Below are 16026 nucleotides of genomic sequence, written 5' to 3' on the forward strand. Positions count from 1 at the left end.
ACGGTTTCTTATCCACTGTAGAAATATCCTTTCAGCAAGCCAGGTAGTGACAACAAAGAGACCGACCAGTCCTTGAATTTCCCCTGAGTCCTAAAAAAATGTCCGAGGGTAAATCAAATGAGCCTAGAAATGATAGATACGCGTTCACACACAACATGTTATTTGGAAAATTAATAAGATCAGTTAAATGGGTGCCAATTTGACCACTTGAACACATTCAATACCTAATAACATGGTCCTACACCTGCAGTTAACCCAATCTTGGCGCCACGGCACAGGTTTGGCTGGCAAGTGGGCGTATCGCTACGTAGTATCTTGGATTATCTCCCTACCTTATCCAGAAATGCCGATTACGGCCAGGACTAGTTACATCGGGCTGCATCTGTCATTTGTCGTTTAAACCGTATCTGCGCATTTTCTGCGTTTAACTGTGTGATTGTGGGCATACTAGTAGACCTCATCAACACTTTGGAACAGCACTTCATTCGTGCACTTCAATTGAGAAAAGCATAGGTGGATCTTGGGCACTTATTCATTTCTTTACCTTCAAGCCACAAGCCCCAAACATGCTGGGCATGAGGAAAACAGATCATCTCGTCTCGGGACTTATTCAATATTGCTCGCTCGCACTCTGACCAAGTGTGCGTTGGGGCAGGTTCGCAAACAGTTGAGGGAGGCCAGATCATCAGATCTAGGGTTAGTTCTAGATAGTCGTTGATCTGGAGGCTTCTAGGGAAACCCTGACAGACTGAATGCGCCGTGTCAGTGATTATAGGTAGTCAAGGCCCTTTGTAAAAAAGCAACTTATAGGTCATGCTTGCAACATCCTTCCTGAATCAGGGCCTTAAGCAGGCTTCTAGTGAACGCCACGAGGGCCTGGTCAGTCGTTGAGGCATAACCTCGACGAATTGTTCTCTTTGTTCCTTTTGTGGCTCGAAAAGACTGCAACGCGTCAAGGGCCAGCCGTGTCTTGTGCATCCAACAGATCCCAGTGGCTGAAGATACAGTTCTTGTTGGCGTTCACATGTGTTAACTTTCAATCAACGGCGGTCGCTGTTTAGGCCTCTTTCGTCATTTCTGCTAGGATTGCTAAGATGCTAGGATTGGCATCCTAGAACAAGAAAGCATGGCACAATTTATGCACCCCACCATCAGCTACTGTACAAACAAACATTTAATCTGCCTTGTGCCTGACGAGGTAAGATCAAGGCCCCACTAATTCATAAAATATTCATTTATTGCCGGGACATGGCGGATAAAAAAGTAATGGCTTCTCCGCTTTTATGCTTTTATGTTTCTCCACCTCCAATTTGGGCCGCGAGTTAACCGATTAAAGGGAAAGAAAACAAAAGAGACGCGATTTTCATCCCTGGCGATATCTTGGCCTTCCCTACCCGCTTGGGCTTCATTACATTTGCCTGCCTGTCTGGCCCTTGCTGCCTGCCCCTCTTAACCCTTTTTTTTTTTTCTGTATTTTTTTTTATGTCGACCGCCCACTCGAACCACAGTTGAATAACGACACCGACTTTTGATGTCGCATTTGCCAACACAATAGGATCCAGTCACGAGCTGCACAGGGCGGTTGCGCTCGCTGCTTAGCGTCCTGCGTGCGTATCAAGGCACGCCGCTGGCTGAATCAACCTAGGGTTTCTTGGGCGTCTCGGCCCAAACCTGTCTCTCGTTCAGCACTGCACAACCTTTTATACATGAATCAGAAGCGAATTATACAGCCCAAGCACCCCTTCGGAAACACCTCGACCTTTCTTACCTACGTACCGAAAGCCTACCATCGACCAGTCGGACACTAACGCAGCATGCTGATCGCCGCCGCTCTCCCGTCTTCTCCGTTTGTTTGTCTGAGGCTACTGCCCTGGTAGGCGGCACTTGAGACAAGACAAGATAGTCGACTGCCTTGTCTCCGACATAAACGCCCATCATGGAGGCCGAGTCATCTGCTTCGGTTACTGTCAACGCCATGGCCGCTATTTCGTCTGCTTTGCGATCAGAATCCGTCAAAATCCAGTGCTGCTGTGGTCGGCCGGACTGCGTTTTCTTGAAGCACAACTGCTCTGTTCTCGAGAGTGTCGAAAAGGATGTCCACACCGCTGCTAAAATGGGCCAGGTACGTTGTATTGATGTCTTGAGATGTCATCTTTCCGCTACCTGTGGTCTCTCCCTCATCTCGTCACTTTCCTTCAGTCCTGCCAACCTCGTTTGGGGCTAGTCAACATCAATATGTTCTTCTTAAGAAGCATTGCAGTTCTTCATGCGTGTTTTGCTTCTGCGGATGGTGTCACCATCCGGAACCCCGACGCAAAAATCGCTGGAATGCCTTGTACCAAATTAGTCGTCTTGCAACCGCCAAATTACATTCTCAGCTATGACCAACAGCATGCTGTCTACAGTCACGAAAACGGTTTCTATCCAGTTCTGACATTTTCTCTCCAGGTTCTCCTGGCGCGCCACGAAGCCTATATGGCAGACGCCGAACGCGATCGCACCGAGCTGACGAGCCGAATTGATCAACTCGAGACAGACAAGAGGGGTCTCGAGGCCGACAATGCCAAAACAATCGAGGAGAACCGCATGCTGCTCGACCAGTTGGAGGCGCTAAATACATCCGTAACCGATGCAGAGGTACAGATAACGACTCTCGAGGCGGCCTTGCGTTCTTCCCAACTGAGTGTCAGAAGACTAGAGGGCGCAGCAGCTCGGGCGGCAGAACTGGAGAAAGAGTTGGAATACCTGGAGCGGGAACAGGAAAAGATTCAAAACGACCTCTTCAGCTCTCAACGTGACGCACGCTCAGCAGTACAAAGATGGAAGACTGCCGAACGTGGGATTTCCAACCTTCAGGATCAGCTGGAGCGCATTGAGCGCGAGGCTACACAAGAGCGTGAGCGCCATGCCGAAATTGTAGAGAGGCTTGAACGGCAGAGCGCCATGGAGAAGGACCTCACAGCTGCGGCTGGTCGGCTCAAGGGCGCCGCCGCAACCAAGAGCCTTGGTGATGGGAAAACCACCAACCCAGCAGTGTCTCACTTTGTGCGAGATCTGCTACAGGACAATGCGAACCTGCAGTTAGGAATTGCCGAACTCCGTGAGCTTTTAGCCAGCAGCAATGACGAGATACAGCTTCTCAGAGAGCAACTGGTATACCATCAACCAATCGCGCAAGGCGAGGCCAGCGCTGCATCGACTCTAAGGGCGGAGCTGGGGCCCCAGGAGCACGAAATGAACCATGAGACCCCAACTCGAAAGCCGTCTGTTCATCAGCACGCTCCCAAGCTGTCTCAGGAGTTGCATATTCACCACCACTACCACGTCAAGCCAGAGGCGAAGAAGCCCAAGAAGAAGCGCCACGGGCTGAGTGCGAGCATCTTTAGCCCACCAATGAGGTCGCCATCAACTCCTCCAGGTGGACAATGGCAAATGAACCAAGGATCACACACACCTGCACTCTTATCCCACGGCTACAGAGATTCCGTTTCGACGGTGCCCTCAAACAGATGGTCTGTCTTTTCGGAAAACATGTCGGATGCTGCCATCTCATCGGTACCGACCTCTCCGCGCTCCAACAACCGGGATTCAATGTTTGATCGTAGTATGCTTGAGGGATCATGTCCCACGTCCCCGATCACTTCGACTGATCCCAGGTCGCCTGGGTTCGAGAATGCCTATCGCCAGGGTCCGTCTGATGCTTCAGCCCACAACTTCCAGCACTTGCATTTTTCTTCACTTGACAAAGGCTCGGACGAAAACGCTGCCGTTAGTATGTCAACGACTCCAATACAGTCAAGTAATCTTGATGCGTTTGTAGCCAATTCTCAGGCAACGCCCGATCGTCTTACCGACAGCCCAATGGATATGTCGCGTTCACCAGAATCTACTCGCACATCACCCCTAGCGCTTACGGTGTCTACCGGCGTCTCTTTAGACGATACAGACGACAACTCGTCCATTACGCCAACATCCACAGCTGGCGGCCGGCCAATGTCCCGCAAGATTCACCGTGCTGCCTCTCACGAATCCATCATGTCGCTGTCGGGCGGGCTAGATATTCACACGCTCAAGGCAAGGCCCAGCCAGCTTACACTGAGACATCTCGGCACTATGGCCGCAGCAGACACTGGTCTCAGCGCGGTGACTGCGAGCCCGACAATATCAAGGGTCGTTGCCGGCAACGGCAGGCCTGGAAGCGCAGCTCTCAGAGATAGTTTGTCGATTGGTTTGCCTATGCCGCGGACCCGTGTAGTTTCGGCGGGCGTGTCTGGCACGTCTACCGGCACGAGCTTTGCTACTCCTCGACAACCCACCTCGGCGTTAGGAAGGTTTGCGGCATGGCGCCTTTGGGGAGGGTCTAGCTCAGCATCTACAACGCCATCGTCCACGCCTCCCGTACCTGCGATTCAAGAGTCTGTTGTGACGGCTGTCGAAGATGCGTCAGCAACGCCAAAGTCGCCTTTGACGCCGGCATCTCTGGGTTCTTCAACCAAATCGCCACGCGAACAACAGCATAGAGACTTTTCACGACCGGCCGGGATCAACCAGGCTGGTGCTATACCCGGTTTTCAAGAATATTTTGCAGCTCACCAGCGGAGGGCACCCCCGAGTAAGGTCACACCCGATGTTGTCGACCGTGATGCGTTGAGAGAGGTGCTTGATGGGGAATGATTTTACATGGAACTTTTTGACGAGACGATTTATTGCACACTTGACATGACCATACCTTTCATTTGTTATATTTTTTGTCCCCCAAATTGTGTATAGTTATCTTACCAGCATATAGGTTTGCTGGTTTGATTTGCATCTTTGACAAGGTAGCAAGGAGTTGGAAGGTTTTCCTTTATTTGGGTCTTGGATATTGATTGATACCTCTTGGATATTTCACAGTTTTAATGTATATTGATTACCTTGACTACCTACTTGGGTCGTTCTGAGGTTCGATCTTGGATTAATTGTATGCAGTAGACTTACAATACATGGGTGATGATTAATGTGGCTTGGCGGCCAAGTCACGTGTACGGAAAACCTCCAACGCACCCCCGCTCGTACACTATCTATGTAGGTTTGTATTGTAAAGTTGTCTCACCATTAGAGCGCGATGAAGTTAGAAATGAGGGGATATTGCAGTTACTAAAAAAGTATCGTCTCGCGGGGCTGCAAACGTGCTACTGGTGGCTGGGCGGCACTCAACTAGTAGTTGGGCCATAAAACACGGGCCATCTGGTACCATCGATGTTGCAATGCATGAAATACGTCATTCACTGCAGACAGTTCGTCTGATGGGTCCAAATGGGAACAGACCAGTGACAGAGCTTCTAAATGCAATCCCACTCCATTCCTCGGACCAACCCCTCTGCTACCTTTGGCCGCTGCCGGGGTGAAGGTAGGAAAAGTAGCTCCCAAAAACTTAAATACATTCGACTGTCCTTCATGGTATTCTTTTCCCCATCCTCGTCTCTTTTTGGATTTATATAGTCTGTCTACCTTTCTCAAATGTCATTTGCATCATTCGGTGCTGCAGCTCGCCAGGTGCTTCGTCAACGCATATATACAACCACCGCTACCCTCAGCAACAACAGGAGCCTCTTATTCAAGCCGACAACATCGTCATTGTCCCGCTCTTTTCGAAACACCACCAGAACCATGGCACAAGAATACAAGTTGAAGTCGGTCACGTCTCTGGACCTCAAGCCTGGAGACAAGCAAGAAGTCGAGGTCGAAGGTCTGCTAGATGCAAAGGTGCTCCTGGTCAATGCCGCCGGTAAGATCCAAGCCATTGGACCAAAGTGCACACACTACGGCGCCCCGCTCGTCAAGGGCGTTCTGACCACCAGCGGCCGCATCACCTGCCCTTGGCACGGTGCCTGCTTCAGCGCCACGACGGGAGATGTCGAGGACGCGCCGGCATTGGATGCCCTACCTGTGTTCAAGGTGGTCGAGCGTGACGGAGCCGTCTACGTGACGGGCGACGAGGCCACAATCAAGGCGGGCCGCCGTAAGCCCAAGTTCCAGTGCAGCAGCGTGCAGAAGGGTGACGACAAAAAGGTCGTCGTCGTCGGTGGTGGATCTGGCTGCATCGGTCTGGTCGAGGAGCTGCGGGAGCGGGGTTTTACGGGACCCATCACGGTCATCTCCAACGAGGGCAACCTCCCGATCGACCGGACCAAGCTGTCCAAGGCTCTCTTGACGGACCTGGCCAAGTTGCAGTGGCGCGATGACGAATTCTACAAGTCGGGTGCCGTCGAGTTTGTACAGGATGAGGTGACGGGCGTGGACTTCCACGGCAAGTCGGTCGAGACCAAGAGCAAGCAAACGATATCCTACGGTAAGCTGGTGCTCGCTACGGGAGGCACACCCCGAAACCTCCCGCTCGAAGGGTTCAAGACGCTCGACAACATCTTCACGCTGCGCAACGTGCACGACGCCAAGAACATAGTCTCTGCCATTGGGGAGTCCAAGGGCAAGAAGATTGTCGTCGTCGGCTCTTCGTTCATCGGCATGGAGGTTGCCAACGCCACGGCCAAGGACAACAGCGTCACCGTCGTCGGCATGGAAAAGGTCCCGCTCGAGCGCGTCCTCGGCGAAAAGGTCGGCAGCGCGGCTCAGAAGGGTCTCGAGAAGAGCGGGGTCAAGTTCTACATGGAGGCGGGCGTGGAAAAGGCCACTCCTCACGCATCGGACCCGTCAAAGGTTGGGGCGGTTCTGCTCAAGAGTGGCGAGTCCCTACCGGCCGATATTGTCATCCTCGGAGTCGGCGTCGCACCGGCCACCGAGTTCCTCCGCGGCAACGCGGGCGTGCAGCTCCTGCAGGACGGCTCCCTCGAGGTCGACTCGGCGTTTGCCGTCACGGGCGTCAAGGACGTGTACGCTCTCGGCGACATCGCGACGTTCCCTTATCACGGGCCGGGGGCGGGCGGCAAGGGCGTGCGCATCGAGCACTGGAACGTGGCTCAAAAGTCCGGGCGGGAGGCGGCCAAGCACATAGTCGACCCGGCCGGCTTCAAGGCCGAGTTCTTCACACCCATCTTCTGGTCGGCGCTGTCTGCGCAGCTGCGGTACTGCGGCAACACAATGGCCAGTGGGTGGGACGACGTCGTGATCCAGGGCAGCCTGGACGAGGGCAAGTGGTCGGCATTCTACGTCAAGGGCGACGAGGTGGTTGCAGTAGCCACCATGGGTGCCGACCCAGTGATGGTGCAGAGCGCAGAGCTGATGAGACGTGGTAAGATGCCCAAGAAGAGCGAGCTCGAGAAGGGCATGGATGTCATGAGCCTAGGCGCACCGGAGTGAAGGGACCGACCGCTACAGGTCTGAGGAGTGGGGGTGGGAGCATAATCACCGCCCTTGTAGAAAGCCTACCCTAGGGTTAGGTTTCGAGCTGGGTTAACTTGTCGGGGTTTCTATATATTTGTGACGTATTATCGGCGTTTGGAGTGAGGGATACGCTGTGGCGTTTTTTGTTTTGTTGTCTTTTATTGTCAAACCTAATTCCCTCTCTATACAATGTATTCCCTCCCAGCTAGGTACCCACTTTGTTACCTATTATAGGCCAGAGATATTTTTACATTTAGATTGGAAACTTCGCAAGCCACGTAAAATTTGCCCTTGCAGAATCTTGCGACAAATGCTTGAGACATATTCTGTAATTCCCTCCCCTGGGAGTAAACCTATTTTTTCTGCTCATAAGCCCACCCGATGGCCCTACTGTAAGCCTGAAAATAATCGACATATCAATTACCCTTGGGCAAATACCAAGGCAACCCCCTGCGTCTCACGTCAGCTTAGCAGCATGTAGTTAAGTGGGACAGAAAAATCGAGACACAAAAAAGTATTTAAGCAAATAACCACCTTAACATTGAGGGCAAAAATAAAGCAAAAATCTAGGGGTAGAAAGGGATTCTTGGAAAATAATTCGCAATTTTCATATTTCAATTCTCTTTTGTATTGAAGGAAATATGCGAGGCTGAGGATAGGGAGCTGAAGCCAAAACACCTACCTTTTTGATGTGGTTGAGCCAAATTTAGTGTCTCGGTTCTATTTTTTCGTTCCCCACTTTGTAGTGCTACATATGTAGTACAGCAGACATCCATGTCAGCGTAGGTTTTGTTCTATGCCTTGTTTGGGAAAAGTTCACGCCGTTTTGGAACTTTATCCAGGGATATAGCTCCTTGATTTAATGCGTTCTACAGGGAAAAAAGTCTTTTTTGTCTGCCCAGCTACATGGGGACACCGGGGGAGGAGTTCCACATTTGACTCGTCCCATCTGATTTTTGCATGAGTTACGATGGCGTGTGTGCAAAGTCAGCTCTATGCAGCCCTGCTCCTACCTTGTTTGGTATGGGATGGAAATTGAGGAATCAAGATATAATAATCTCGCTTGGTGTTGTACTTTGTGCCGCTTGGGGCTGATTCGGCCTCACACAGAGGCGCAGTTGTAAAGAAACGCAAAAGTGGTGGCTTCGCAATTTATCGCATTTACGAAGTAGATCATTCTTTGGTTCTGAGGGGGTTGCGAACACAAAGACAAGGAATGATGGGTGTGTGGGTGGAGATCAGCTGTCTGTATGACTTACCAATAGCAAGGTGACGAAGGCCTTGGGCGAGCAAGATTGCAATATGTATGTCAGTGTTTTATTTGTTTTTGCCCATCCCAGTCTCGAACGGGTATCCCTCCGACGTTGCACCCCCTCCCTGTCTGCCTACTCAAGCATCTGCCCAACCCAAAGTCTTACAGTTACAAGTAAAATGGGTCGTGGTCTCCCAGCGCAGAAAGAGACAGCCGTGCTCTTTTTTTCCTGACCCTATTCACGCTCCTTTCCAGATACAAAGCAAAAAAACGAACAAGAATATTTCCGTGGGAATAAGTATTCATGGCTAACCAACGCCCAGGCCTTCTCGACATCGGCCCGCCTCGGCGTTCGACCCGTCGTCGTTGGAGCTATTTAGCCGCCTTCATTGGTATAATGTTCATCTTGTCGCTGCTCATCCACCCAACTACCAACAGCTATGCCAAGTCGGCATACGATACTGTGAAGGGCAAGGTCACTGGCGGTATTAGCAGTAGCAGCGGCACTCACTCGTCCGACTCGGCCGCTAGCAAGACAAACACACGACCTGACACGTCCAAACCGACCCGGCATCCCATCAACGACGGCTCCGACACCATTCCCAACATTGCGCACTTTGTCTACGGCCTCAAGGACCCAAATGCGGATCTTCACTTCAACTTCTTCCACTATCTGAGCGCATACTCGGCCTGGTATCATGCCAAGGTGCACACTCTGTACCTGCACACCAACGCGGGCGAGGAGGCCCTGAGGCGTGCAAGGTCTGGCGAGATGGGCAAGTGGACCAAGGCCATTTTTGACCTTCCGGGCTTCAAGGTCAACTATGTCGAGGCCCCGACGCATGCCAATAATGGAGTAAAGATTGCGTTCATGGCAGGAGTGTCTGATTTTATGAGGGTTGATGGTATGCTTGACATCGGGGGCTTTTATATCGACTTTGATGTTTTCGGTAAGTGACAATCAACCTATTTCCGTGTTTCCATTTCTTTTTTAGGGGCATCATTCACTAACAACAATCTCACTCAACCACCAAAAAAAAAAAAATACAGTGCTCCGAGACCTTTCTCCACTCCGAAAATCCGGCTTCCGCGCAATCGCAGGTCGGCAGATGGGACCAAACTACAACTCGGGCACGTTCATGGCAGCCCCTAACAGCCTTTTCATCAAGAACTGGCAGCACCTGATGCAAACCAAATACGACGGAACCTGGGAGCGACACTCAACCATCGGGATGCGAGAGGTGGCGACGGCGCTGGTGCCCATACCGGGGGAGATGCTCGTGCTGGATCAGGACGCCTTTGCACCGCTCGGTTGGGACGAGAACCAGAGCGTCGAGATTTTTGCGCCACACAACGGGACCGAGCCGCTGCTGAAGACGCTCGGGTGGAAGCCTGGGATGGATGGAGAAGTTGGAGATGGACCCCTGGCCCTGGACCTGCCAGTGTTTGTCGAGGGCGATGAAAGCGACAGGCCCTTTTGGGCGAGGGATTGGTCGGCCAGTTACCTGCTGCATGCATTCCAGATCGAGAGGAGTAGCGGCTGGCACGTGGACGGTTTTGATCACTTGACTCCAAAGTATGCTCTCGACAGGCAAAGTAATGCTGCCAGGGCAGTGTATCCCATCGTCAGGGATATGTACTACCGGGGGTTGGTCAAGATCACCGACAGGCATGACGAGCCATAAATAGATTAGATAGAAAATGGCTTTAGAGGCAAAAGAATTGCCAATACAAACTGTATGATATTAGACGTGAAAGCATAGAGCTTACATTAGGAATCCTATGACAGCGAGTCCCTTGAGTTGGCGTCTCGTTGTGGCGGTGTTGATCCGTTCAATGACTTGGGAGTTGAGAATGACGGGATGGGATGCTACGATCTACGTTGCTGTGCAGATGTCGTTTCAAAGTGGGCTTCAGGTTAGACAATGCACTACTATTTTCTGTCCATGCATTTCTAAACATAGTCTGGCGTTACTGTTGGTCTATACTTACTAGATTTTTGGCATATTGCCAACGTCCTAAAAATATAATGTCTAACATGCACGATGCGGATTACATCCGCGGACTAAATACTTTATCTACTGAATCCAGTGGCTCGGGTATCTACGTCCGGTACAAATGCCTACATAGATCAGTGTGGGGTATTTGGTGTGATGCCGGGATTATGGGCTAGGGCGAGTCAAAGAAACCACAATACGAATGATGTTTTTCGCTTGCAGTATGCTTATCCTATCGAATCGTCTGATGATGAATGTGGGTAGGTACCTTGCCTATACCATAATTAGCAACTTTTTTCCAAAACATCGTCAAGTTGATCTCGACTATAAATGTTGCCCCATCGGCATCTTCTCATGGAGGATTTTTTTTTTTTCCTTTCCTCCTCATCCTCCAATCGAAGATTCATTCGACGGTATCACATTCTTTCTTAAGGTTCTTTTGTGCTTTTATTGGCTCTTTTGTCCATCCTCTCTTTTAATTCCTGCGCTCGGTTCGTTTTACGCTGGCCATCAAGTCTTTAATTTTAATTTCTACCGTTCGATTCCAAAGCTCCCTTACCGCCAAGCTTTTTTCCCCTATCATTCGAATTCCAAAAGCCCACGCCAACAAGAACAAACACAATACAGTCATCACCATGCAGCTCGCAACTGTTTTCGCTGCCGCCGCCACGCTCGCGACCTTGCCGACCGGCGTCCTCGCCACTTACAAGTATGGCGGGTTAGAGTGCCGAGTTGAAATATTCAATCCCGCAGGAGAACATTATGATGTTGGTTTTGGAACATCTCAGTCGCTAGTCAAAGTCGGAAATTATAGATGCTACGTGGATTCATGGTGCGAAGCCAAAAATTGCAACACACCGAATAAAGATTGGACGGCCGTTGGTCAAGAGTATTGTGGCCCCGACGATGGGCTCTCCAGCATTTAAGTATGGGGATGGACCACTGTCTCGTTTCTCATAGACAGCATAATCAGTACAAATGAATCAAAAGAACAGTACACCCTAATTCTGACTGTCTCATGGAGCCTGGTATTGATGTCGTTGACCAATGGAAGCAGCTGCAAAAAGATGTACCTCTGGGGCGGCGCCGGTGGGGTTCGGCAATGTGGCCATGTACGACCCGGCACGCCGGCGATGGTATTCGCAAATGTCGACGGGCCAGGTGCCTCCACCCCGGGGGCCGTTTTCTGCGCGACCCTTGCCCCCGCTCCGCCGTCACGGGGACCTATGAGATCTTTGTGTACGGCGGCGGCAGCACTCTGGGGATCAACGAGGACCAGCCCTACGCGGGCCGGCATGCGTTGACCGTCCCGGGTTTTCCGATGGTTCAAGGTCGACCTGAAGACCTCGGACGAATCAGTTCATAAACGTCAGGACCTCAGCTGCACTGCCGTTCCTGGCAAGCGGTTGATGATTAGCGTCGGCGGTTGGGAAAATAGTCTCGATTCGAATTCGTGGAGAAAGCCAGATCCATGTACTAAGGGGATTGGCGTCTTTGATATTACGGCGTTGGAGTGGATGGACGGACCGCTACGATCCAACGGCAACAGAGGACGAGTCGCCCAAGATTATGAGGGACTGGTACCAGGATAGAGGGCTTGCATCCGTGGAATGGAGCAACGAAGAAACCAAGCAGCTATTCTCTTCTATGCAGGTCCGTGATTCGGCAAGGACCGATGGTCCCGGAAATGATGCATCAAATGACGGTCGAGCCGACAACGGAGGTCACAGTGACAGAACCAAGAGAAATATGCTCCCCACAATAATAGGAGGGGTGGTAGGGGGCTTGTTCTTTGGTTTCTTGGCCGGGCTGGTGTTTATGCTGATTCGACGCCGACGCAGCCAACGTCGAAGACAGCTTGAGCAGTCGCCCTCTGATTCGAGTGATTTTGGAGGGGGGAGAACCAGAGCAGGTCTGGGCTACAGAACCACAAGAGCTTGCCTCATATACATAAGTAAAAAGAGCTTGCCTCGTTCACAAAAGCACAGGAAATGTCTGCCATATCCCATGGGAGCCAAATGGAGTGGTGCACGAGCTGGACGCTGCAAGTGGAGAGAGGAGAAGCACTGCTTGGAAACAATAGCAGCCTTCACCGCCGAGTTGCATTGCAGAAGCATACCACGTAACATTAGATTTAGAGGTGCGTATTTACGAATACGTATGTAGGTAGTAACAAACAACACCCATACTCTTGGAATTACCAAACAGTTCTAGTCTAGTGTGAACAAAGTACGGTGACTCTGGACGCTTTTGCATTATACAAACTAACGACAATAAGAAGCCAATGGGCATGGATTCCTTGTCGACTTAAAGTCTACAAAAGCAATCCCAACCGTCAGTCTAGAACCAATAGTGGCCGACGAGAGCATTACCATCGGTGCCGAAGCCGATATTTTGCCATGCCAAGTTGGAACATGCGACTCCAAAAACGGGGCCTGGACCTTGGCCTCCATGTCGTATCACTTCAAAGAATGAACCACAACCTCCCCAAGCTCCCTTTACCCCGTAATCTGGTTCACCCTCCACCTCGCTCGACTCGGTCGGATGTGGGCCGAAGCATGGGGAAACTAAGATAACCACCAATAAATGCGTGGATCCCCCCCATGGGGTCGACACCTCAGCCGATGCGGGGATGACCGGGGATTCTGCCCATTCGCAGTAATTGACGCCGTCCAGAAGTCCTCGTGAGTGGCGGGCCTGTGGAGATGCCAAGGTATTGGTTGGTAGGAGAATGGAGCGGAGTAATTCAAAAAAAAAGTGTCTAGTACCTATCAAAGGATGTCAGAGTAGTATTCAGTCGTCTGGAGGTTGGTTGGGGTACAAATGAATGACCTGTGTGTAATGTAGTATTTGAATGCCCTCCCCCTCCTTCTTGGTATTGGAGTTCTCTTTACTTGTCTCGCTCCTTTACTTTTTCTTTTCTCTCCTCACGTCAAGTCTCTAGACAAAAAGACACCAGGTTCTTTGGTTTAGTCTCAAACACCGACAGAGACGACAGACAAACCAACACACCCACCATGGCCGACACCAAAGACACGTCGGTCCCTGCCAAGCGGGAGTCGGTTGACCATGTCGACTATACCGGACCTACCATGACCGCCGACCGCGAGCTCATCGAGGCGGCGGTCAAGGTGAGCGAGGAAGAAGCAAAGCTGCCGCGCAAGGAACTCTTCTCGAGGTACTGGCCCGCCGCCATGTACAGCATGATCCTGAGCGCGGCCCTGATCATGGAGGGCATGGACGTTGGCCTGGTCAACAACTTCTTCGGTCAGGATGCCTACAGGAAGAGGTTTGGCTGGCCCGACGCAAGCGGCCAATACCAAATCTCGGCTTCGTGGCAGGCTGCCATCGGCAACGGCAACAACCTTGGAAGCATCATCGGTCTGTTGTTGAACGGATACCTGCAGTCCCGTTTTGGTTCGCGCAGGGTGTATATGGGAGCCATGGCTCTGATGGCCGGCACCATTTTCGTCCTCTTCTTTGCCACTAGCGTTCAGATGTTGTTTGTCGGCAACATCTTTTGCGGTATTCCCTGGGGTATTGTAAGTATTTGTCTGGTCCATCCACCCATCCATCCATCCACCCATCCATCCATCCCACCCATATCTTCCTCCGCGTCTTGGTTTGTCATCTAACACAGAGGAAACAACCAACCACCAGTTCCAAACACTTGCTACCGCCTACGCCGCCGAGATCTGCCCTCCCGCCATGCGTGGCTACCTGACTGCCTGGACCTCCATGTGCTGGGGCTGCGGCTCCTTCCTGGCTGCCGGTGTCCTCAGAGGCGCCCTGCAACTCCCTGGCGACTGGGCCTGGAAGATCCCCTACGCCCTGCAGTGGGTGTGGATCCCTCCCTTGTTCATCGCGGCCTTCCTCGCCCCCGAGAACCCTTGGTACCTCGTCCGCCGCGGCAGGATCGAAGAGGCCGAAAAGTCCCTGCACCGCCTCGCGCGCAAGGGCCACTACACGCAGCAGAGCATGGCCGAGACGCTGGCTCTGATGAAGCACACCAACGAGATGGAGAAGCTCGAGGCCGAGAATGCAAACTACAAGGACTGCTTCCGCGGCACCAACCTGCGCCGTACCGGCATCAGCTGCATGGCCTGGATCATCCAGATCCTAAACGGTCAGTCCATCGCCGCCTTCGCCACCACCTTCCTGCGGACGGCCGGCATGCCCGAGGTCCAGGCCTTCAACTTTAGCATGGGCATCCAGTCGGTCAACATCCTGGCGACCGGTATCGCCATCGTCCTGATGGGCAACGTCGGCCGTCGCGACTTTTACCTGTACGGCACCACGGGCATCGGCGTCATCATGCTCATCATCGGCATCCTGGGCGTCCTGCCCGAGGGATCCGTCAACACGGGCATCGGCGTCGGTGTGGCCATGGTACTGGTCAACGCCATCTTCAAGGTCTCGCTGGGACCGGCGTGCTTCGTCATCGTCTCGGAGATTTCGGCCACTCGCGTCCGCGCCCAGACCATGGTGCTGGGCCGCGCCGTCTACGTCATTGGCCAGATCGTCGTCAACCAGATCAACCCGCGCATGCTCAACAAGGGCACCGACGCATGGAACTGGGGTGCCAAGACCGGATGGTTCTACTTTGGGCTGTGCAGCGTCTGGATCCTCTGGATTTTCTTCTTCCTGCCCGAGACCAAGAACCGCACCTTTGCCGACATTGACTACCTGTTCCAGAAGAAGATTCCGGCACGCAAATTTGCCACTGCCAATGTTAACTGTAAGTTTTTTGTTTTTTTTGCTTTTGTCGATAGGAATGATTGATGGACATGTCCTTTTTTATATATCAAGATATGCTAACACTCCACTTTTCTTCAGTGTTCGAATTCTCTCACGGCGACAACTCTGCCAAGACTCTTGACGATGGAGAGGATGTTGAACAGACGTCGCCTCAGCACGTTTCCAAGTCTTGAAAAGCGGGCTGAATTACGGACAGCCTGTTGGACTTGTTTTAAAATCTCAAATGGAAGCGGTGTTTTTGCGGAGTTTCTTAATAGCTGCTTTGAAGTAGTGACAATAAAATTACGGTTTGTTGCAGTTAACCACCCTTTGATTGGGTTTGTGCATGATTCACTCACGATGGTTGTAATTTGATAATGTACAGAGTAAATATTGCTTTCTGCGGAAGCGGTCACACTATTTTTAGTGTAAAAACTTCCCCTATGCATGGCTTAGGTGCTACCATGCCGTTGTTGCATATTGTATCGGATGTCAAAAAGTAAAATGTCATCCGTTGAGAGATCGACGTGGGGGAGCCATGCCGCTATCCGCAAACCCACTCACTATTCTAGAACATCCCCTGAGTCTAGAACTATAGTAGTACAGTGTGTACAGGGCTAGAACCCGAACCCTCACTCTAAAATTCTCACCAGTCCATTTCTTCCAGAGTCCTGCTACAAAAAGAAAAGAAGAAATGCCGATCTGGCGTCGAACCAAGGC

The 16026-nt window shown here is 51.7% G+C and overlaps 4 protein-coding genes across 4 annotated transcripts; all 4 read left to right on the forward strand.

The window, feature by feature from the left end:
• The first annotated feature begins 1574 nt into the window (after window positions 1-1574).
• PgNI_07841 (uncharacterized protein) lies at window positions 1575-4924 on the forward strand. Its single transcript, XM_031127847.1, has 2 exons — window positions 1575-2122; window positions 2449-4924. Exons 1-2 carry the CDS (start codon window positions 1937-1939, stop codon window positions 4672-4674), a joined length of 2412 nt encoding a protein of 803 aa, XP_030980676.1. The 5' UTR covers window positions 1575-1936; the 3' UTR covers window positions 4675-4924.
• A 725-nt stretch (window positions 4925-5649) lies between these two features.
• On the forward strand, window positions 5650-7296 carry PgNI_07842 (uncharacterized protein; the record flags this gene model as incomplete). The annotated part of the gene is made up of 1 exon (XM_031127848.1): window positions 5650-7296. One exon carries the CDS (start codon window positions 5650-5652, stop codon window positions 7294-7296), a length of 1647 nt encoding a protein of 548 aa, XP_030980673.1.
• Window positions 7297-8682: 1386 nt separating this feature from the next.
• On the forward strand, window positions 8683-10482 carry PgNI_07843 (uncharacterized protein). Its single transcript, XM_031127849.1, has 2 exons — window positions 8683-9522; window positions 9623-10482. The coding sequence occupies exons 1-2, from the start codon at window positions 8877-8879 to the stop codon at window positions 10255-10257; spliced, it is 1281 nt and encodes a 426-aa protein (XP_030980674.1). The 5' UTR covers window positions 8683-8876; the 3' UTR covers window positions 10258-10482.
• Window positions 10483-13405: 2923 nt separating this feature from the next.
• PgNI_07845 (uncharacterized protein) lies at window positions 13406-16002 on the forward strand. The gene is made up of 3 exons (XM_031127850.1): window positions 13406-14111; window positions 14230-15307; window positions 15406-16002. Exons 1-3 carry the CDS (start codon window positions 13587-13589, stop codon window positions 15498-15500), a joined length of 1698 nt encoding a protein of 565 aa, XP_030980672.1. The 5' UTR covers window positions 13406-13586; the 3' UTR covers window positions 15501-16002.
• The last annotated feature ends 24 nt before the right edge of the window (window positions 16003-16026 follow it).

Source organism: Pyricularia grisea (assembly GCF_004355905.1).
Source record: "Pyricularia grisea strain NI907 chromosome Unknown Pyricularia_grisea_NI907_Scaffold_4, whole genome shotgun sequence".
NCBI classification, from domain to species: Eukaryota; Fungi; Ascomycota; class Sordariomycetes; order Magnaporthales; family Pyriculariaceae; genus Pyricularia; species Pyricularia grisea.